At 41.6% G+C, this 23,940-nt stretch overlaps 1 protein-coding gene across 1 annotated transcript; it reads right to left on the bottom strand.

Moving 5' to 3' along the window:
* Positions 1 to 324: 324 nt before the first annotated feature.
* Positions 325 to 22,241, bottom strand: OGA (O-GlcNAcase). Its single transcript, XM_030276270.4, has 16 exons — positions 21,682 to 22,241; positions 18,112 to 18,163; positions 17,694 to 17,791; positions 16,371 to 16,501; positions 15,532 to 15,703; positions 14,586 to 14,684; positions 14,157 to 14,441; positions 13,456 to 13,614; positions 12,093 to 12,703; positions 11,527 to 11,701; positions 7,940 to 8,025; positions 6,978 to 7,082; positions 5,334 to 5,419; positions 4,215 to 4,407; positions 3,272 to 3,431; positions 325 to 2,602 (listed from the first exon to the last, which is right to left on the bottom strand). Exons 1-16 carry the CDS (start codon positions 21,866 to 21,868, stop codon positions 2,466 to 2,468), a joined length of 2,736 nt encoding a protein of 911 aa, XP_030132130.1. The 5' UTR covers positions 21,869 to 22,241; the 3' UTR covers positions 325 to 2,465.
* Between the last annotated feature and the right edge of the window lie 1,699 nt (positions 22,242 to 23,940).

The raw sequence follows: 23,940 nt of genomic DNA, 5'->3' as shown, positions 1-23,940 counted from the left end.
GTTTCAGAACCACACCACCAGTGAGTGCACTTGTGCAGCAGGTGGACAAACTCTTGTGAAGTGACCTTCGGAAAAAGCTCCTTTTCATACCCCTGGCCCATCCCTTTGCTTATTAGCTGTCACTCTAAACAGGAAACTACTTGCTTTAGGTATTTCAGTATTTATCTTCCCAAGTTAAATTTTGTGGATGTACAGCTGCCAACACCAAAGCCAGACACAAGTCTCTGACAGTTGATCCCAAGGGCATCAAACACTTACAGTGTGATGTAATATACATTGCTGAACCACTTCTGGTTCTGGACCAGCTCATACACAAAATACACATTTATTTATATTCACTTCTCAATTTTTATTCTATTTCTCGCATGGTCTTCAAATACAGTTTTACAGGTCTTTTTCTGCTACAGATACTGTTGATCTAAAACAGATTAATGAAAGTGGCATTCCAACCTTAATGAAAATTCATAACCATGAAAGATATGTCAACATATCACTTTACAATCCTAGAATGATGGTATTGGCCTGACATTCCATAGGCTTAGACAATTAACTTCTATAATAACAAATTCATAGGAAGAGAAAATGTGGCAACTCCTTAAAAGCCAAGAAATAAGGCCACAAGCATCCTATGCTGTAATGTTATGCATCCAGATGAAGTAAGTCGAGTCTGGTATCCATGAAGAAACAAAACTCTCCCACCTGGTAAATCAAGGTATCGGCTACTCAACATGCACTCAAAGCTGTATAAAAACTAGTGGCATTCAGCTTGGACTTAATGAAATCCCACAGCACAATCCCATACCTCTCTCTAAAAATGAAATGAACTTGTTTCAACTCAAATACTTCGCTACCGCATTAAAAATCATTCACATTCTGCAGAAAAAAAAAAAAAAAAGAAACATCTTGCACATGACTGCACCAGAAGGCCAAACACAGCATCTCCTTACAGGTTGCAGAGAGCATTACTCCAATCTTAATGCCATTCATTACAGGTTGCAAATCAACTTCTGTGCAGCTGGAGGCTTGTAAGAGCAACCAAGCTTCCTTTGCGCACCACTGAAAAAACCCCAGGAAAATTTAAACATAAGATATAGACAGCTTATGGCAGCAGGTGGAAGAAACAAAGTACTGCAAAGTGCATACCATTGTCCAATCACCTGTCTGGGACACTGGGACTACCGTAAAATACCAGTTTCATTAAATGATCCAACTACTTGACTACCAGGTCCCATAAGACGCCAGTTCCATCCCATCACCAAGCATGTCCATCCTGGGTAAAAACATTAAACTCTTGGAACATTTAAAAGTAGATAACCATTTAAATAATGTGTAAAAATGTGCTTATTGTGGCATTTCTTATAGAAAAGTTATTTGATACAAATGCGCAGGACTTGAAGACCCTGATTTAATCAAACTAGTACGAACAGGCTTTGAAACATGGTGACTCTTCCAAGGACAAATCCCAGTTGTGGGCCAGCTCTCTCTCCCTCTCACCATTTTTCATCCATAATCCAATGTGAACATTACCAAAATTAACGGGTTCAGCAAAGCATCCTGTGAATTGCTGTTTCAGTCTCAGGAGAATGATACCTTCAACCAGTGACAAACTGCTATCTGAAGGAAGGGTCAGTTGGGATCTGCTCCCCTTTCCCAAGATGGTCAGTACCTAGCCCTGGATATGAGGCACAGTAAGAAAGGTCAGTGCTGAGGACAGACTTGTTCTCGATTGCGGTTTCAGTGTTTTCAAAGTGCCATCTTGGACCTATACCATTTCACTTTTCAAAATAAAAAGTTACAAAAACCAGTAAACAAAAAGTTAGCCAGCATACAGCTAAGTTTATATACAGTGAGATTTACAAGTTTGTCATTGAGTGACTTCTGCCACAGACCACTGCACATTTGTCCCTAACAAAACACAAAGTTTGAACCAATGGTCATTAGAAGTGACAATGGGTCATTGCTTTATCAACAAGCATAAAAGTAGTAAAAAATAGAACTGTAACTACTTATCTTTAAAAATGCTGATTGACGCAAGCAACCCCTCCCATTTCTGCAACTTCTAATTGCACATCCTGCTCTATGACAGAGAAAAAAAACCTGCATCTTTATAGGCATTCTGCCAGAGACTAATTTTCTCTTGACACTTGAACGCAGAGAACTGTCATCAACCACAGCACCAACTGAGAGGGATTCCTCTGAGAAGCTATAGCCCATGCAAGATTCCTTGGCACTTCACACAGGACTAGGAGAGGACAGGGTTTCTCTTTGTTTAACAATGTTTTCAGCAGCTTTATCCCCTTCCAACAAATTACAGTCTGAATGTGTGATGGGTGATTTTCGCATAGCCCCTTTTACCAAGCTGGCTTATTGCTGGCTTTGTGCAGTTAGACCATATGAAGATCCCCACCACTACCTGCCCAGCTGTTAAGGGTCTACAGTACTGGAACAGTTCACTGTCAAGCACTTCAAAGGCTTCTTCCAAGGATAACAACATCCTTTGGAAATCCTTCCATTTTAGCAATTTCAAAACAACCCAGCTTGCTGTAAAATTCCAAGATTCTTTTATCATCTGGTCTCACTTCACAAAAAGCCCCACGGGAGCCTGAAGAAGAAAGAAAAGAAACAAAATACTGTAGGAGAAGAGTTACCATAAAAAGCACAGACATCAAATATTACTAGAGTTCCCACCAATTTTATGAGGTAAGTCAGTGATCCAATTCCACATGGAGCATAGTGCCCAAGGGCCCAGATTTATGGCAGCACAGCTGACCATCCCTTAACGGAACTGCACACTGCAGGCATCCATCAGTCTGAGCAAACCCTCTGCACACCTTCCACTGCACACAAAAATATCTGATGTTGGCTCCAAAAACAGCATTACAAGAGGCACAAAGGAAGTGTGAGTGTGAGGTGCACAGTCAGGGCAGGCAGCCAAGCACTTCCCATACTGAAGGTTTGGTAATTACCCACCAGTGCACACAGCCAAACTTAAAAAACAGCATCATTAGCAACGCCTGCAGGAGAAATACAGACTTTTGTGCAGCGTTCAAGATTTAAAGATGTGTGCTCTCAGTGCCAAATTGCTCCCTCAGTTCTGCCTAATTTACAGGATAAATGGCTAAAATGAAAAGCTCCCTTTTTTAAGGCAGTAGCAGAAGTTAGCTGTTCAAAAGCTTTTGTATTTTTTTACCCAAATCTTCCCAAGTTTGCCTTGCACCCTAGATATGACATGTAGTTAGGAAACAAGGAATTCTAAGTGCAAGAAACTTACCATTAGCCTTTAGAGAAGAGAGCAGGCAGGCCATCATACTTTTGGCCACACTTGGATCTGTCACTTTTTTGTGGATATCAATCTTTATCAAAGATGGGAAGTTAGCAAGGAATGATTCTGGCAATACTTCTTGTTCTTCATGGAAGCTTAGCATTATTTTCTGAAAAGAATATTAGAAACAGGTATTGAATAATTACCCAGATTTTCATTTTCATTCATCTTTATCAGGGGAGACTCCTTTGCACATGGAGTGTACCTCCAAACCAGCAGGCTTTTCAGCTACACCTCTGATGGCCACTTAGTTCCTCATCTGCTGAACTACTGTCTGTACTCTAGACAAAAAGACTGGCTAGAAAAGCTTCTCAGACCATCAAAGGAGGCATGCAAAGCTCCTTCTCAGTGACCCATACTTCAAGTGAAAGAAAACATAAGCCAACACATAACCAACAGTTTGCACACAGATACTATTTTTTTTTCTTTGCCCTTTTAATGGGCAGTGTTAGGCTGCCTTGCATCATTTACAGCTGTCACACTCCACAAATAACTCATAGATTTTCACAACAAAACCAAGTACTCTTCAATTTCTTTTCCATACTTAAACTGGTACGATTTTCAGTGCTCTACCTGCAGCATGGGGAAACTAATACTGCACTTTGCAGTAGAACAGAGCAGGAGCAATACTTCATTTTCGAAACGTAATTTTCTCTAGATGAAGGTGATTTACATTTACTGCATTGATTACTACTAAAGTACACTTCATTGGTGTATTACAGCACATAGTTGTATCTGATTGGCAAGGAATAATTTTACTGTCTCCTTCTGATAAATCAGATGTTTTAATACATGCTCAAAGTCTTCAGAAAGGTGAAAAAAGCTCAAAAAAATGAAGACCCACTTTGGAAAGACTCCAGCATACAGTTCTCATCTCACAGGTTATACCAACCTCTGCCTCAGACAGCTCCTTGTCACTATTTGGTTTAGTATATTTTTCTTGCATGAAAGGGATCCAAGACATTTTGCATTTCTTTATGAAGGGAGTTACATCAACTGTTCCCAAAGCATAGCCACATATGCCATCCTCATCTTCTAAGACGAAGCAGTAATCCAAGCTGAGGGTGAGCAGACCTCCAACTAACCTGCAGAAAAAAAAGTGCAAATTCAGTCAAAAGAAGGTTTGACCAAGTATGCCCTTCAGGTTCCACAGAGGAGACTCCAGAGTCAACCAAAGAAGTGAGTCCTCCAGTCATGGAATTAGCTCCAACAAATCACTAACTCATAGATCAGTTGTCAAAACTCGGCTATAAGCAATATCTGCACCTCAAGATTCCACTGTTTAATTCCATACACACTGCTCTTCAGCTTTTGCTCTTAGTTGTTCTCCTGCCATTATTTCCTTGCTTTCATAATTGCTTTTGGACAATTTGATACCAGTTACACATCCTTTCTTAACTGCCTTCCTGTCACCCAGAGCAGACTCTATAAAATTCTATCTAAATTAAACACCTGAGACAAAAAAAAAAAATCCACTCAAATTAGCTCATTTTACAGCTCATTTTTAATGCCCCATTAAAAAAAAAACAACCTTAATATATCATTGCTTATCCTTTTTAAAAGTTTCTACATGCACTTCAGAAAAAACTTGAGGCACTTGGCCGGGAGACTGCACCTCAAAAACACGTCAATTCTATTCTAAGAACTAGAGAACGTCAGAAAAAATAACAAAAATACGACAGACTATGAACACTCTCGTGATATACTTTCACAAAATCTTAAATATTTAAGATACTGTGATGCACACCTTCCTTAATACAGAGGTTTCAGCTAAAATTATTTTCTAACAGCTCACAACAGGCAACCAGCACATGAACTGAGACATAACTGTCAACAGTCTCTTTAAGAACCCAAAACCCTAATTTCAATTTCCTGAGAGTAAATTATTTTATCTACTTCAAATGTTCTTTGTATTCTTCCCACACACAATTCTAAAAATTTAAATTAAATACACTATCAGGACTTCATCCTTCAGAACCACCTCTGCAGGACACTTGTTCCCAATACATACTTGTCTCCAATTAAATCTGGTAAACTATGGAAGGGTTGATCAGCTCCATCAGCATACATTTCTCTGCAGATCTTATATACAGATGCCTAAGAGGAGAAAAGAGATGATTTCAACTTAGCAGTCACATTCAAGAGAGAGTATGTCATTAGTAACTGCTCTGGAACCTAGTACAGACAGGCACTGAGTCACCAGAGATCAAAAATATTCATCTATGCAAAAGGATGGCACTCCCTCCACCTCTTCCTTGAAAATAACCTTAAGTTGCCTTCAAAAACATTGCAGTTAAGTTGAAAGACTGGGAATGAAAGGCTGGAGGTCAATCTCCTGCTCTTGTAACAGCACAAGATTAATTCTGAGGGTTAGATACTAAACACTCAGTGAAGACCACCACCATTGCTACAAAGTCCCTTTACAAAACCTCTGATGTTCGAGTACAGCAATTCTGCAAAGGATAGCTATATCCTGCACTTAAAAAGGCTTTCACCTGGATTTCTTTAAAAAAGCAAATTTGTATTAGCCACCTCAACCTTTTTTTTTTAACAAAAATGTTTTGCATTTGGCATTTGACACTTTCTTCCTTTAATTAAATTGTAGCTCCTCAGAAGAACTTCTGTTTATGACTGCATGCTTAGTTGCACCTCTAATTGCTAAGGTGGTTCAGAAATAAAATTCAATTTTCTTCAAATGAATAAGTCAACTTAGATCAAGTCCTGCATAAAGGTTTGGAAAAGGTTGCTTTACTGCTCATGAGAACAGCACAGGATAGAGCTGGCCTAGAACTGGCAAGAAAAAGAGTCTTCATGTGTCAGCCTTATATGTCTGACTGGCTTCAAAGCTGACTCATTTGAAACACTGCAAAGCCAACCTAGAAACTCCTGTTTCATCTCAGTGTACCTACTAAAACATGATTTAAAGCTTCATTAATCCCTGCATTGTTTAAACTGCATCCCTAAAGAGTTAATTAACTACTGGCTGATACTTCAAGTATTCTCCATGCCAAGCTAATAGGAAGGAAACTACACCACAGATCCATTCAGAAAACAGAAAAGGAAAAAGCACTAATCAAAAATGACTAATGAAATTTTCCTGATTTTAAAGTATCAAACACTCGAAAGCAGATTGTTTCAAAATCAGAGCAAAAAGTTTCCAACTCTAACTAAAATGATATGAATGGCTGAACCATGATCACATTTTTCAGCTCTGTTTTGAGATGCAGTATCAATGCTCTGCCTATACAGCTCTGCAAACACCAGCAGGTACAACAATAACCACTGACTGAAACAGGCATACACACCCACCCTCTAAGGTTAATTCACTGGATGTCTCCCTGCTGCAAGAATTCTACCAGCTGAACAAACTTAACTTGTCTTTCATAAATAAGGAAGGCACTCACAGATTTAAAAGGGTGAGGGTGTGGGAGGCTGGGAATCAAGCTGTGGGAGTACACGTACTGTTGCACAGCATGCTGCTGAACCAGAGGCATATCACTTAACCTCAGTTATCCTGTGAGCTGGCATTTGTGACTTGTGCAAGGTATCAGGACACCTGATTCATTAGGGAAGAGGGGACTCAGCAGTAATCACTGCTGCCAAGAAAGAAAGTGCATCACAAACAGCAAAAGTGACAAGTGTCAAAAGCAGTTACCTCATCTTTAGGGAAGTAGGGTCGTATGGTGTACACTTTGGAAGTAGGTGTTAATGGAGGTGGTTGAAAAAAGAGGTCATTTGCCCCATCAATAGGCAGCAAACGCTGTGAAAACAAAATATTTAATATAACTGTATGAACAACAAAACCCATCACTCTTGGGTGTGCACTGCAGACTCCCAAAATAACATTTGCTACTTGCTACCCCAAAAGAAGGTGGGGTTGGTATGCTTTACAAATGCAAAGACCTTAATTGAATAGAAAATATCCAATTGGTGTTCTAAAATATGCAATTGAAACAGCACATTAAGAGTCTGTTAATCTTAACTGCTTTAAAAACTTTTTACCAATCATATCTACACTGTCTAAGAACACAGAATGTCAGGAGGAAAGGTTTGGTCTGAAGAGGGTTAACTGGCCAGAGGAGACGCTTTATCCCAAAAGCAATGCGCTGATTCAATTTGCTGCGCGCAGAGCACCTGTGAGGGGGGAAAAGTATAGCGCCTGAAAAATCCATGAACAAATCTGCACATGGTACAAACAGCGATGTAGGAACGCTTGCCAATTGAATCCCTCGCAATAAAGCACATTACAGCATTCTTTTGAGAGGAACCAAAATTTGGACGACGATTCCTTTTGCTCATGGAATTCCCATTGGCAGACAAGCATGCGCGCATTGTGCAATTGCGGGCGCAGGTAAAAATGCTGTGCGACCTGCAAAGAAACAATGTGAAATGTACAACTAAAGCCGCTGCGCTTCGCATGCGCGTGGGACAGGCAGCATCTCCTTGAGAAATTACTGTAGAAAGGGGAGGAAAATTATTTTAAACCAAGCTGTAAGGCTAATGGGCTTTGGACCAGAAAGCCTTCGGCAGACCAATCCTTCCAGACCTCTGATGTGCAACAAAAGGTTTCTCATAAAACAAAGAAAACGTCATTCAGTTGTGAAGTCATATTGATACCTGGAACTCTCCTGCTAGACCACCTCTAAAGGCCCAGGGTTCTTGGTCTCCACTTAAGAACTGTGCTGAAGATTGACTACGACACCCTGTTGAGATCAGATCCAAGCGGAGAATGTTACGAGAAGGGGGATTTCCTGGGTGTCTTACATGTCCAAAAAGCTAACATACACTTGTGGAAAAAGCTCTCTAACTGAGCTAGAATCCAGGGCTCGGGGAGAGGGAGGGGCTGTAATAATGTATCATTTATAAAGCTTTTGGGCTTGCGCACTAACTGCGGTATTTCAAATTTTTGATTACCTGTAACAGACAGGTGAGACAATTCAGCTACATACATCATTCTAGACCAGAAGGCACAAGAATGGCGCCATGCAGAACTAGGTAGACTTCCCACACATTTTCTACACTTTTTTTTTTTTTTTGGGGGTATTTGTGTCAGAAACATTCATTTAATCTATGAAAATCTGACATCTTGGAAGCTACGTGGCTCAATAGCTACTACCATAAGTTTTAGATCAAACAAATGCCATTATCACAGCCCCTGAGAAAAAAAATGGACCTTTCTGAAGTCACATTTTAGTACTGTTTGTTTCTAATCTTGTCAGAAAACTAGGACTAGCAACGTATGTAAAGAGTCTGGAACAGATCAGGCAGCCAGGACAGCTGTATGAAACAGCATTCTTGCAAGAGACTACTCGGATTTATATAATCCAGGCCACACCTTCACACTACTGTTGGCACATTAAAAAGCTTAGTGTTAACTGGAATTAACTCACAATTTAACTAATACACCTTGGTGGCCACTACTAGCTTTGCTTTTTGTATCTTGATTTTTTTTTTACATAAGCATACTGGATGCACCAGGAACCCCACTGCTCAACCAGCAGCAGCAGGTCCATTGCAGTGCTTAGCTTTAGCCTGCACTTGCTTTGGAGAAGAAGCTTCCATTGGCTGTTTGATTTTTAACACTGTTCTGCCAGCAAGGCACTGCAGCCTTCACCAAGTAACATAAATGACAGCTCTGGAGAGAAAAAGACGCCAAGTGGTATCTGGAGTGGAGATTTCAATACCGGCCTAGTTTTCTGACAAGAGGAGCAGCGCAAATACTCTTCCTTTTGTGGACAGCAATCTACCTCCTGTTCAAGTAACAGTCTGAGATCAGTACAGACAAGTATGTTGTGCTAGTCAGAGAGTCCCAAAGTGTGCCAAGTTTGACATTTATGCGAGTTTAGGAATACAGGTTAAATACAAACTACCCTAAGTATGGTAAATTTCAGAAACAATCCAAACACCAGAATTCAATTTTGTTTACTCTCATATTTTAGAATTCTCACATAAGAAGATATCCTTCCCAATGAGATTTAGTCAATAACTTGGAAGACAGTATCTGTCTGTCCTTTGAGACTACAACTTAACTAGCACTTCCAATCATTACAGTAAAGAGCTGTGCGAATGAAGAGCTGTATAAATGAAAAACATAGTTAATGCCTTAGTCGCTGCGCAAATGTGACTTCAGTTCATGCTTGCTGTACATCTAATCTATCTGAGCTGCCTCACAGACAAAACCTTTCCATTTTAATTAATTAATGACGACGCGCTGTGAACATCTGGCGCTGTCCATCCAATAGCAGTAGAAACTTGTGCTGAGGATTCTCCCATCTGTACACAATGGGGAAGAAGACAATAGAAGTCATTAGTAATCCATAGTACTGTACAGCCACACTAATTTAAGGGACTGAATGCTAGCTGGACTTGGGAGGAGAGGTCAAGAAAGTGAACATCCAGTGGACCATTGAGCACACCACTGTGAAAACTAACTTGTTTGGATTTGTAATGTACTTGACTTTAAATAATGCGGTATTTTATAAAAGACCTTCACTCTGTATATACACTAGTGATAAAACACAAGCTGAAGACAAAAACAGCCCCTTTCACAGAAGCACTGTTAGCATAAGAATATTAAACTGTACATGTGAAAACCCCTTAATCTATCAACTAATACCAGTGTGAGTACTGGAACAGAACAGTGCCAAAATTAACAGAGCTGGTGTTTACTGAGTTGGCTTCTACTGTGAACTACTCAAAATATTTGATGCATTTAAGAGACTCAAACCCAACTTTACAGGGACACTGAAAACAATTTCAGCTGAATACAGTACAGTACATAGTCTGGTAATTCTGAAATGCAGTCTGCATTGGGCCCTTGATGTTTTCAAAGACTACAAGAACCACTGTTCCCTTTATAGAGCTTTGGCCTAGAGCTCTAAGTAGATTAAGTTATCAAGAAGAGAGCATTCTGTCTAGCTAAAGGTCAATATACAGCAAGGATAGGAAAGTTGGACATGTGTTAACACTTAAAAATGCACAAACTACAGCTTTTAAAACAGCATGAAGTTGTTAGAGAAATGTTAACATACTACAATGCTGCTGAGTTTTTCTCCCCTGCTAGGTTTTCTTCTGTGCTTTGCAGAAGGCAGTCTTAAAAGCTCTCTTCTTCATCAACTATGAGTTTAGGGATCAGATATTTAATAAGCACAAAACACAGGATTTTGTTTGGCACAGGCCAAGTTGATGATTTAACAGGTCTTCTCTGTCCCTGCTTAAATCTGTCAGTATTTACGACTATAATTTAAAGACAATCCAAACACTAGGATTAGACCAAGGTTGTGTAATGGTTAGCCACTGTGAGGTTTGTGACAGCTACAGAAAGTGTGACTTGAGACCATCAGCTTTGCTGTCTGCTGTGTATATCAAGCAACTCCACAGCATATTCCTTACAGTTGGATTGAAACCTGAAAGTGAAATGTGGTGACTAGAATTATCCAGGCCATGCTGGTGCTATCTGCCAACTTAGGATCTCCCAAAAATCTTTCAAAAAAAAAAACCAAAACAACAAAACAAAGAAAATGCCACACATAAAAAAAAAATAAAAATACTGTTTCAAGATCATTTTAAGTCTCAGACTAAATCTGTCCAGAGAGCTCCACAATTTCCACCCATTACCAAAAATAGAGATTAAAAATTTTTTAAAAAATCAGAAATTTGGAAAGCGTTTAAAGGAAATTATTTTGCACCAGAATAGCCTTATGCTAAAGCTCGCATGCGCACAGGGGCTGGGAGGATCACCTTCCTCATGACCAGGCCCATTGAAAGGTCTGTTGAACACAGCAATAGTGTTATCAAGACAGAGCAAACAGCAGATGGCTGATGTGATCACATTTCGTAGTGTCATTTCCAATCATACAGTGGGGCATCCAAGGAGTTACATGGCATAGTCCAGTGTGCATTCAGTCAAGAGTAAGTTAAAGTCAAAACTTACGTGTCAGATGAGATTCAAGTTTCATTAGCCCAAGAAGAAAATCAAGGTCTCCAATCTTAAGCATCCAGCAGACTTCACTTTTAATAGCAAAGCAAACTCACTGCAAGCATTGCTTCTAATAGCAAGACAGGAAAACCTTTAAAACAGGGTCAAACCAGACCCCCTGTCCAAGAAACATTCATCTAATTCTTCAGTTTTCCCCGTGGGCTAATTAAAAACACACATAAAAAAATAAGCTATCTGGGATTATAATGGCTCCCAATGCACCTACCTAACCACTGCACAAAAGATTTCACCATTGACATAATACTCTTGATATCCCAGACGTAGGAGTACATGTCATAAAGGATTGTCCTGTTGGCACAATTGGAGAGGCGAGTGAACATGCCCATCACCAAGCTGCACATCTCTTCAAACTTGGCTGCTCGGCTACGCCATTCTTCTATCTATGGAAAAGATCCACAAGATCAAACACAGGCTCCTAGAGAGGAGAGGTACTCTAAAGATGGAGAAAGACCACACAATTCACTGCTTCATTTTACCAGGATGGACTACCACACCACATATGACTCACAGATAGTCTATATGGCTGTTAGAAGTGAGACCAGTACAGGGAACACTGGTCAAATGCAGATACTAGACTGCCTTCATAGATATGCGGCCTACAGGGCTTAAAAGAGTAGATTCCACTGTAGGAATAAAAATTACTCTGCCCTGTGGTTCATTATAGACTGCCCTTCAAGTTCTACTAAGTAGAACACCAGTCTCTATTACAGAATACAGACAAAATTGCTTGGGATATTGACATAAAAGGAGAGAAACAAGATTTGCACTCACTTTTTCAGCATCCTTTCCTTTGCAATTTACGCTGACAACACTACTATTTGCTCTAAGCCACTGGAATTCCCTCAGCATCTGTGCACCTTTGGGTCCATGTTCATAAGGAAGGTAAAACAAGTCAGCAAGAAGCTGTAAGTCCTCTAAGGTCACTGGTTCTACTGTGTAAAGAGGCTTTTCATTCGGCCCAGGCACAAAATGTTCTTTGTTAATTTGCTCATCAGTCTGCATAGGTGCAATGTCACTACCGGAGTCTTCCTGCATAGACATCTCTGGAGACTTTGACTCAACTATACTCTCCTTATCTGTATCCATTGGCTTCAGCTCCTCTGCCATCTTGGCTTCAGCAATATCTGTCAGTATCTGATTTGCATTCTTGTCTGCATCATCTTGTTTTTCCACCACCATGTCCATTGGTTCCTCATCAGATTGCTTCTTCTCCTCCTCCTTGGCTAAGGCCGGTGAGTCGCTGCTGAGCGCCGCAGCCTGGCTCATGATGGGCTCCTGGTACACCGTGGTAACCACTGTTGCTGCATTTAAAGAGGATGGTGCCACCAGTGGCCCTACATCCCCTACAGAGGTTTTAGCACCACTGTGGGCCACTTGCCTACCTGAGAATAAGAAGAAACAAGTTTAGTTTTCAATATCTGCCAACTAACATTCAAATCAGCAACTCCTGCAAATGATGGATGACTTTGTTACCATAGCATCCCATCAGCACAGCTTCCTTTTGGTACTTTGCCTGTTCACTTCTGTCAACGTAATTCTAACTATTGACTTTGAGTTTTGCAAGTTTCCTTTTCACATAACTGGTAAGCAAAGATAGGATGAAGAAAAAGTTAGGAAATTTAACACTTATTTTTAACTATGTCATCAGAATAAAAAGCTCCCCAAGTAACTATTATTCCCTCTGCATCAACTGACTTGGTAAAGTATAATAAAAGATTGATATGATAAGCTGATGCCTAAATATTTCAAATTCAAAACTGTCTTTAACCTGGAGAAAATTGAGACATTCAAAACCTTAGCAGATACAATCTTGGACAACACGCTCTAAACTCACACTCCCTGACCAAGGTCGTTAGATTCAAGATCCAGACCCTTTCCTGCCTTCTATCAGAAATGCCAAAAGATAATACATCAAGATTGCTTCAGTTATCAGTCAGAGCATTACAGGCACATTGCAGAACATCAAGCACTCTTACTTTTCAATTAAGGTTCCCCAATTACTAAGGCAGAAAATATTTCCAGCCAAAGTGTATGAATTGCCAGGATCTGTAAAATATCTCTAATCTAAACACAAATACCGAACATCTAACACCATTCTTCAACCAGCCCCAGAATGATACCAAATCATACTCACTGCTGTATTGCTGAGGTACTCCAAATTCCTGCAACCATTCTGTTAAGGCCAACTTCAGGGCCATTTGTGGGCTGTAGAGAACATCTGTTTCAATATCTTCATCACTCCCCTCATTTTCCAATTTGATTTGGATCGAAACTGTGCTGTCTTCAGTATCAGCTACAGAAACAAATTTTAAAAGTTATCACATCAGTTTAATTTAAAATAGCAAAAATAGATGTCAGACAAGGCATTCAGTAACCCAGGGGCTTACTTGACAAAAAGGACAAGTTACTACATTCTAATTAGAAAAAAAATGAAAATTATGGTCACCAATGTCAACACAGAAACCAGACACCCTGGCATTCAGGGTGTCTTCTGATCTGAACTGCTTCTATTCCATTGAAATTATATCCATGGACACATTTCAAACTTGGGCATTAAACTTGATTTCCAAGAGTGTTAATTACATAACCACTCCAGAAACCTCTCCAGACTAAGAAATTCTTTGATACCATGTGCTACAGATATGCCCCAGGAAGTCAGTAAAGCACTATCATTATCTTTCAGCCAGCTGCCATTTACTTATGAACAGAAAAGGCTAGGTGATCATAAGAAGAAAAAGTTGGCGAGGAAGACATAAAATCACTAAAAATATTGAGAATTGGTTATGATTCATATGGTTAAGTATAGATCTAGCAAACAGTTAAGCACATACTTACTCATCACCACATCTTTTCTCACTCCATTCATGTTAGACTTGTACCAGGTCGCAAGCGTGTGAATGGCAACATAATTGGCTTCAAATTCACAGTTTGGATTGGTCAGAACACCCTTTAGTCGAGGGATAAGTTCAGTTGACCGACCCTTGTAAGGCCCAAGAAAAAGCCTCTTTTGATCATAGTCATTAGCATGAATGTTATCCCAGATAACTGGGGCTCTCCTGATGATCTTAGAAACTTCTTCAATGGATTCTACCGGAATGTCTTTGGATACAACTTTCGGACCTAAGCAGGAAATAGGATGATCAGAGGGCTTTGCATATACTTGAAGATTCAACACCCAAGTAGTTGGACAGTTTATTTTAATAAATACTTACGAGAAAATACTTAACACCAACAAAATAAAAGAAGTAAGCCATCAGTCTTTACCTGTCCATAACACTTCAATTCCAGGGAGCAGTTTTTCTCCTACAGTCCGTAAATACGGTGACTGGGCAACGTTTGGGTAACAGAAAGTTCCACAGTACTCTGCACAGGAAAAGAGAATGTCACTGTTATTAGAAGGATGCACACGTGTGACAACATACCAAACTGTCCCACAAACACATTGAGAGAATACCACCCTTGTAAATGAAAACACTTCTAAAATTAATCAAGTAAGGCCCAAAAGTCTAAAGTATAAATAAAAAGAACATTATGAATGACATTCAGCATAAATATCAGAAACAAATAGTAGAAAATTGTTTTAAATTGCCTAAATGTCAAAATCAGGAAAAAATTAATAAAGTTCATAAGTACAAGGCCTGTTACAGCAGATAGTATTCAAGAGAATGAGAAAACACTCATTACTCATTACAAAGTGCAAATACCTAAAAATTTCAACACTGGAACATATGTCTCTAAAGTTAAGGTCTGCAACAGAACCACAATAATACAGTGTGAGATGATAAACCAACTCAGTGACTAGTGAAGTGAGCAATCTTATTAAAAATAGGAACCAGTGACAGTCATTAAGCACAGACTACCTCTACTTTAAAAAATTCTTAGAAACAACCAACCTGCTAATTCAAGAAGCAAAGACTCCAGTTCAAGTTAGGGAAAAATATGTTTTCCATTAGCCTAATTGCCAGTTCAAACTTCTTGAACTGTTCTATCAAGTTGCCATATTCGCTTGGCATTGAGCCTTTCAGAGATGTATATGTTTGGAAAATCCTTTGCATACATCTGAATAATCAAACTTTTCTTTGTAAATCAATTTCTTCAATCAACCCCAAAATACTCCTTAAGGCAGTTATTAAATGTTAAACCAGGTTATCACAGTAAGGTAACAGTCCCCCTCCTTTAAGGCTGAATGAAACTATTCTGCTTGTTTTACCTGTAGGACAGAAAAGGAATGTGTCTGGTTCTCCTAGATATTGATAAATTTCATTTGTGATTGAGACTTGAGCATGAGCAAAAGAACTGAAAACTTCTTTATCTGCTGCACACATGTTGTGATCAATATCATCAAACAGCAGTGCAAAAGATCTGCAGCCAAACTGAGAAACCTAATACAAGAGACAAGAGTAAAATGTTTAATTTGTTAAATTATTATTGCTTCTTTTAATCAAACAGTAGGATTTTTAGATCTAATCTACCTTAGAAACAGCTATAGGAACAGGGATATAGTGGAGGCAAGACAGACTTTGGTTTCTATTCACAATGAATGCCTGTCTCTGACCCATAGCTCTGCTTCTCTCAAAGATTAGACCTTTAAAGACCTGCAATCTGTTCCAGTTTTAACCATCCAAAGCTGATCTCACAGGATGGACAGCTGGGAAAAAAAGCTAATTCTGTAACAGCTCTTGGACAAAGGAGAGGAGTCAGTCAGGAGAAGAAAGGAGACGTGCATGTCAGGTCTGCGAAGGCATTTATTGTGGGCTATAATTCTTGCTTTAGCAGTGCATCTTGGCTTCAAGATTCCAAAATACTCTCAAGACAAAAATAGCCTTCAACATCCAATAGAAAGTGAGGAATTTTTAAAAATCAAAGTTATCACTGGCTACTTCAGCAATGCCATTTGAACACATCCATCAGAATCGTTCAGAGACACCCAAACTAACACCAGTGCTGAAAAGGTTTGAGAAGCTGGTGAAAAGCTGCAAGAGTGAGCAAGGAACTGGAGCTTCCACATAAAGCAGCACTGGAACTGTCCTAAGTTTGTGTCATCCTTACCTGGTCCAGCTTACGTTTCAATGTGGATACCTCTTTAGGATTGGAGAAAGTGATGTCAAGTCCAGGTGAGATTGCATAGATGAATTCTATTTCATGTTCTCGTGCAGCTGATATTAGAGTCATTAGCTGCTCTGGAAATTAAAATATTTCAGAAGGACTCAATTAAAAATTTTCTCAGGCACCATGTAAAGTATATTATAAAGTGCAGATACCTCTTCTATCATAACTACAAAAAAGAATTGCTGGAATTTCTTGAAACTAACATAGCAAAGAATACCAAATGATTTGGAAGATTTTTCAGCAATTATGCCAAAAGGTATACAACAACTGTCCTTGTATTCTCATTTTCCATGTTAAAATTTTTACAAATAAATATTTTTAAAATTTTCTTTATCTCAGCACTGTGAGACAAATATGGATATAGTCTGCTTCCACAGTATGTATATCAACAGGTCTAGAATTATTACTCACTTTTTCCATACATACTAACAATTTATTGCAGTAATATCACCCCATGTGACAGAGGCTCACACACTACTCATATGACTGAAGCTTGGGCACATGAAAATGTGGGGTGTAACATCAGGGTGCAGAAGTAGCTGCTTTAAGAAACAAACTTGCAATTGACTCTTTCATAGAATGAATAAAGAAATTTATTTTTAGCATATTTAACAATCTTTGCTGTTATTAGATATTACCTTGCAATATCTTTTATTTTTCTCCATTGATTCAAAGAGGCCTCCAAGAATTGTTATTTAATTTCGAGAGTATAATTTTTCCCCTCACCCAAGAAAAACTATAATCCCTTCAGTCTAATAAATGCCAGAGGTGGATGAAACAACTAACACTAGCATGAACAGATCTTTTATGTTCTGACTAATTGGTCAAGAGCTGTTTTTCTAACAGGTACTCTTTTCATTGAGACAAGGACTTAATGAATCACATAAAAGGACACGCTATTGGCCCTTCAATCTTTTTTTCCTTTTCTCAAATAAATAATTTCTACTTCAAAAAACATTCAAAAGACGTTCAAGAGCCACAGGAGTAAGTCTAAGCAACCTTTCCCATGACAAAAAAAAAATAATCTTATAAGACAAAGCCTTAAAATCAGTTTCAGAAATCATCTGCAGTTATAGTTAAAAGAAGTAAATCCATGCTTGTCCCAAAGCTTCCATAAACACACCTGCAGGGTATTAAAAAGAGGCTTTCAGTCACCTTTGGGAATGGCTACTGTGATTAAACACACACAAGTATACATAGCAATAACCAATTCATTCAAAAATCTACTTATAGAAAACACAGAGGAGAAATAAAGGCAATTACCTGCTTCCTCCACAGAGTACATTTCTCGCCAAAACATCCTGTGCTTGTAGTCATCCTTTGGAGCATACAGGTATGTATTCAGTCCCCACTTCTGAAGCCTAAAAACACAGGAAAAAAAGCCTTCAAATAGCCTACAAATTCAGGAATTCTTTTACTTCATGTTACTCTTATACTCAATCTAGTATTTTTTTCTTCACTGAACATTGTGCTATACTATTAAGTCACAATAACTTTAAGCACAAATTATATTAGATAAATTTGGTATATGCAAGGTAAAAAGGTGAATACAAATCCCAACAATACAGATATTAGGCAGAAAGTTGCTCTAGGTTAGAACAATAATTCTTTCCAGACTTAAGTGGAAGTTTCTGATTACATTCTGATGGAATGTGCTGCAGTAAAAGGAAACATGACTTGCCTTCTAAAAAGTTCTTTCCTCTGCTCCATCACCCAAGGTCTTCCATAAAATCCTACGGGCAACAAGATTAGAATTACCCAGTTAGATTATGCCTGCTTCATGGAACTCTGTATTACAACCCACCATTTTCTTCCTCATTTGCTCCATTTGTCAAAAAGCTTCCCAAAGCAGAAAGGGGAAGAAAAAAAGTTTGCATGAGGAAAGTGTAATAACCTAAAGTGTTCTAAATTTAAAATGCCATTATAACTTGTTTTATTTCCTATGATCTAAGGTCTTATAATTTCATCCACTGAAGCAAATAATTTTCAGAATACAAATTGTGTTCCTGAGCATATGCCCTTGACAAGTCAAGTCAGCATTTTTATAGCAGCAGACCTAATTAAACTACCAGTCCAGACACCTACAAGATAGATTTGATTTTAAGGTGAACAGTGAAAACACTTGAAAATATTTACCAGCTCAAAAAATGCTTAACTGGTGGTACAGACTAAGATTTATATAGACAGAATATATAAATACATACTGCAGAAGATGATGTGTAATTTAAAAAAAAGTGCAACTGTGTCAACAAAATGCTTAGGATGTAATTTATTTTACTCTGTTTAATAGGATCTTTGTCAACATTAAGTTGTAAACTGATATCCTACTTTGCCATTTCCACATTTTACAAGCTAACACTATGTCTGTGAATAATCATACATAAAAGCATCTACCCAAGTGAGTTCAGTGTGTTTGAAAGTCATACAAATCCACAGAAACTGCAACTGCTTCTGGCTTTAAATCTAATCTTTCCATTCTAGAAACAATACTTTTAAAAAGCACTCTCAATGTCCTCTTAGTCAAGCCAGCTCACTTAGACCTATATGCTAACAGTTCAACCACAAGTGGGCACTTCAAAACAAAGCTTCAGCTTGCAGTCCATGCAAAGACCAGAGACTAAAATAACATGAAATTCGATGAGCTCTTATTTTCAAACAGCATGGCCACTCAGCGATGAATGATACTACTAATACAGAAAGCTCACAAGTCCCCATAGAACACTAGTTCAAAAGATAAATAGTATCTTCATTTCCAAAGCTATTCACTCCTGTAAATCTGTAAATACTCAGTCTCATTGAGGTCACAATCACCCTTCTACCTTCCAAAACTCCAAACTGATGCAACTGAAGACATTTTTAATATATTGTGTATCAGTTACATGTTAAGTGCATAATGCTCTTTTAAGAAGCTTAAAGCAAGAGGCTCAAGTTTTAAGAATTATTCTAAGAGTGATCTCAAACTGCCTGGCACCACAACGTGGCAAAAATGAGCAACTACTCCTCACAACTGCCCAGTGCAACAGGGAACAACAAGAGAGAGCTGAGAGGCCTGAAAACCTCCCAGTTTACTTCACTCAAAAGGAATTTCTTATTTTCACTACAGTTTCCTAACTCTGATTGATGCTGCCCTGAGGATGCTCAGGAACTCACAAGAGTGAAATCCTGTGAAACTTAAAGAATATCTCTTATGCCTCATAACATTTTTGCTTTAGTTAACTACTGTTTCAGACCTACAAGCACAAAGCAGAACACAGCCTACAATTGAAAAGAAAAAAAAACAAAAAAAAAATCAGTTATCAAAAACTAATTAAATAAGGCTGAGCAGAACTGGCTAATCTGCAGCAATACTTTTCCATCTGTCACCACATTTCTTAGGTTACTACTGTCACCAGCCAATTACAATTCTTGGATCTTTCTAACTAAAAAAAATTGACCTAGTTTTGCATTACTCCCTCAGGACTGAGTGCCAGGTTAATGCAAAGTCAACAGATTATGCCAAAAAACCTCATCCCATTACCACGCTCTCCATCACTACAAGTCAGGACATCCTAGAGGCAGTGCACCAAAGCTTTGCATTTAACAATCTCTCAGACCTTATTACTCTGCAAAACAGCGAATCTGGTAAGTGGCATACACTTTTCACAAGTCTTAGAGGGCACACCCAGTATTTGGCCAATTGCCCTCTGCCTTTTCTACCAAAGAGCCAAGTTCTCCATCTCAGCACTGTAACCTCACCACACCATAGTCTGTATTAACCACTATATTTAAGTATTTAGGTACACTTCTGAAGTTAACTTCTGTTTTTCTCTTAGATCTATAATTCCCTTGAGCCACTATGAGACAGATGTTTTCACTCACTACCCTTTACCTCCTTCACCACAAGTTTGTTTTTCTGTTGGTGGTGGTTTTTTGTTTCCTTTTTTTTTTTTTTTTTTTGTTTTTTAACACTCCCCCATTCCTTTTTTTTCCCTGTACACATACTATTTTTAGACTGGTAACTCCTAACCAGTGTTTGACAGCTTCTTTGGGCAGAGGCCATTTTCTTGCTTTGTTTTGTGCACAGTACACTTAGGAACACCTGCAACAAAATATATGCTGAGGCAACCAATGATGTAACTAACATGACAAGAATATTTATTACGGCATTCTCAGTGGTTCGATAGAGACCTGGATGAACAACTGATGTTCCAGGTGTATCAGCAGGAACGTGAGAAAACATGCTGTTACAATCTGTGTTTTTCTTCACTGGTATGTGTCTCCAAAGGCCTCAATTTGCTATCTACCTTCACAAAATTAAGTCTATTGGCAAAAGAAAGGCATTTTTATCCACACTGACTGTATTTAAGCCCTACGAATTTACATCTCACAGTCATATTTGCAGAAGACAAATGAATGGGGATTTTTTTTTAAGATACGAACTGAAAACAGCCTTGCAAAGAAATGCAAATACTGACTTTGATGAATTGCCTGTTCTCCTCTCTATTCCATCTGCTAATAATTTTGTCTTCCTACTGGAAAATCATTATTGGTACAGAAATAATATGTGACCACGGGAAATAAACCGTTTAAAAAAACCTGTTACGCTGGGAATAAACCATTTTTCCTGCTGACTTTCAACCATCTACCTTAACTGACCTGTCAGAAATGCATTATTGAGAACTGCAAAAGGTCAATTTATTCTGCAGCTTCAAGAACAATTCAAACCTTTTAATGGTGCAACTGTGCTAAAAGACAAAGGATTGTTCTACAATTAAAATGATACGCTAAAGCATTTTCGAGAACAAGGTACATTTAATACTAATTACTGAGCGGAAGTCCACGGAATCACTTATTCCCTACTCAGGGCAGAAGGTGAGCCTCTGGAGCGCAGGAAGAGCACGCACAGCCGGGATAATCGCGCGGTAGCGCTGCTCTCTCCCTCTTCCCCCTTTAGACACGTAGGAGCAGGCGAGCCCCAGCACTGCCTCAGCCTCTCTGAGCCATCAGCGGCGCGCTGGGTGCCAGGCCTGCCCGCGCCCCGCCGCACAGCTGCCAGCAAAGGGCGCTCCCCGCTCCAGCACAAGCCCCGGGGGCAGAAGCCCCGCCCGGGAGCCGCGGCTCCTCCCCACGCCGGCGGAGTCCCGGCCAAGAACCGCACGCCACCTCCCCGCCGAGCGGGCTCCTCGGGGCGGGGGAGGAGACGGCAAAGCAAAGCCAGCTGGGACCAGCCCACCCCCGTCTCCCAGGGGAGACCCCCTCCGAAAGCTCTCACCTTCGACGACTCCGCAGAGGAAGCGGCGGGAGCCCAGCGCAGTCTCCGTCTCGGTGTCGGTCTCCTCGCCCCCCGGGACCGGCCCTGCCGCAGCGCCCGGCGGCTCTAAGGGGGCGCCGGGCACCCCGGCCGGGTTGGGACTGCCCTGGGGCTCCTCCAGCGCCGCCTGCCCCTCCTTCTGCACCATCCTGGCGCCCGCCGCCAGCGCCGCCGCTCGCCGGGCCGGGCCGAGGCGAGCCGGGTCCTGCCGTCCCCGCTCCGCAGCCCCTTTGTCTCCGCCGCTCCGGGGCCGCCGCCGCCGCCGCTTCCTGTTTACGGGGCGCTGCGCCTGCGCGGGGAACCGGCCCCAACCGGTCCGCGCCGCTCCGCCCGCAGCCGCCGCACCCCGCGGGAGCGCCGGGGGGGCAGGGGAAGTGTCTGCCTCGGCGGGAAGAGAGCGAGGGGCACGGGCGGCCGGGACCGCGCCGGTGGAGCGGGAACAACGGGCTGGGGCTCGGGAGGCTCCTCGGGGAATGAGGCGGGCGGGCGGCGCGGGCGCTCTGCGCAGGCGCGGGGCGGGGGAGGGCGCGCACCGCGCGTGCTCGGCGGGGCCGGCAGCGGGAGGGGCGAGGCCGCGGCGGCCCCAGGGCGCTTGCGCGGGGAGGCAGAGCGCGCCCGCGGCGCACGCGCGAGGGGCCGCGGGGACCGGGGGGGAAGCGGCAGAGGGGCAGCGCGCGTGCGCCGTGGGGTTTGTGTCGGGAAGCGGCGCCGAGGGGGAAGGAGGGCGGGGGACGCAGTGTTTACCTCCGCACCGCGCGTGCGCCTCGCGGCGCGGCGCCCCGGCGGGAGCGCGCCTGCGCGGGAGGGAGGGCGCGCGGCTCCCGTGAGACGCGCCCTACTTCTGGCGCTGCCGCGCAAGCGCAGCACGGCCCGCCAGGGACACCGCGCCGAGCTGCTGAGGGGGGACAGCTCCGACCGTCCTGGCGTGGCACGGCCCGGCCCGTGCCAATGCTGAAGGGTGCGATGGTACCACTAGGTCAGAGGAGGGCTCTGCGGTCACACAGCATCTCTTCCGCTGCAGCCGCAGAGGAGCACGAGGGACCCCAGGGCTGAGGTGACCTCGCCTGTGCCCTTGGAGAGAGGCCGCAGGGTGATGCTGCCGGCCTTCCCGGCACTGGGGAGGCTGCACGGGTACCGGCCAGCAAGAAACAAGTTAGCAAAGATCTGCTGAAAACCCCACCTCGAGAGGAAGATCTGGAGAAGGCCTGCAGACATCAGGGTAGACACATCGCGTTCCAGCCACGTTGCCCCTTATTCCCACTGATAACAAGAAACCGCAGACAGCTGCATTTTCGCCACCATCAATACCTGTGCTCGGGAAGCTGCAGCAGAGCCCCTGGCCAAGGGGCATCTCTAGTTACCATCATCATTAGGCCAAAGCTTTCAAAGAGCAAAAATAGAAATGGTACAGATGCCCTAAATAGGGACCAGTTAAATTGTATTGATATGTGAACAAACTTAACAGAAGGGTTAGAGAGGAGAAATGCACCAAATCTGGGTGGAGAACGCACAGGACTTTCACACAGCATCACAAAAGACCCTGAAGGGGTGCACATGTCTCTGATCATGGCAAAATAATGCTACAGTTCTCCCAGTGCCGGAATCTCATCCTTTTACAAAATGCTTGTGTTTCTAGGCAGTATTCAGGATGCTGGAGTGAATCGCTGCCCCAGGCTGCATCAGCTGCCTCATTCAGTTGCCCAGCAGTTTTACCACTTACTACTATTAATTTTACCTCAGAAAGCTGGGAAAAACTTGTCTAGAAACAACACAAGCTGCCCTTCTCCAAGGATCCATCAGTTCTCTCTGTTCTCATCATAGACCAAATGACTTGGCTGTCCACCCTTAAATGCCACCTCCTACTAAGGGTCATCCAAGCCCTGGCTCACACAGCAGCTTCTTATGGCAAGCTGAAGGCACAACTAAAGGATCCAGGCCTCCCTGCCCTCAGGCCCTTCCTGAGGGCCTGTTTGGAGGAGAGCTAAACAGATTATTTTTGACTCCCAGAGATGCTTTCCCACCCCCCACTCCAAAAGCTACACTCCCTGCACAAACCTTTTCCCATCTGCTGTGAAAAGGCTATGGCAGCATTTGGAGGCTGGGGCCCACAGTGCTGTTTTTCCTATTATCACCTCAGCCTCTTTCCTGCCCTTCCTCCTGTGGACAAGGACCCAAGGGATCCCATCAGTGGCTCACAGCATCCCTGTGCCACAAGAGGGC

The sequence above is a fragment of the Taeniopygia guttata genome, chromosome 6 (assembly GCF_048771995.1).
Source record: "Taeniopygia guttata chromosome 6, bTaeGut7.mat, whole genome shotgun sequence".
In the NCBI taxonomy this organism is placed as follows: Eukaryota; Metazoa; Chordata; class Aves; order Passeriformes; family Estrildidae; genus Taeniopygia; species Taeniopygia guttata.
The sequence above is the reverse complement of the archived record's forward strand: the minus strand, read 5'-3'. Positions and strand labels throughout refer to the sequence as shown.

Bases quoted from the DNA above. Each gene is read 5' to 3' on its own strand.
- OGA (XM_030276270.4), bottom strand. From the start codon at position 21,868: ATGGTGCAGAAGGAGGGGCAGGCGGCGCTGGAGGAGCCCCAGGGCAGT. The intron at 15,704-16,370 runs GTAAGGATGACA...CTCTTGTATTAG, and splicing joins TGAAACGTAAGCTGGACCAG to GTTTCTCAGTTTGGCTGCAG. The intron at 13,615-14,156 runs GTAAGTATGTGC...TTGTTTCTGTAG, and splicing joins GAGAAAAGATGTGGTGATGA to CTGATACTGAAGACAGCACA.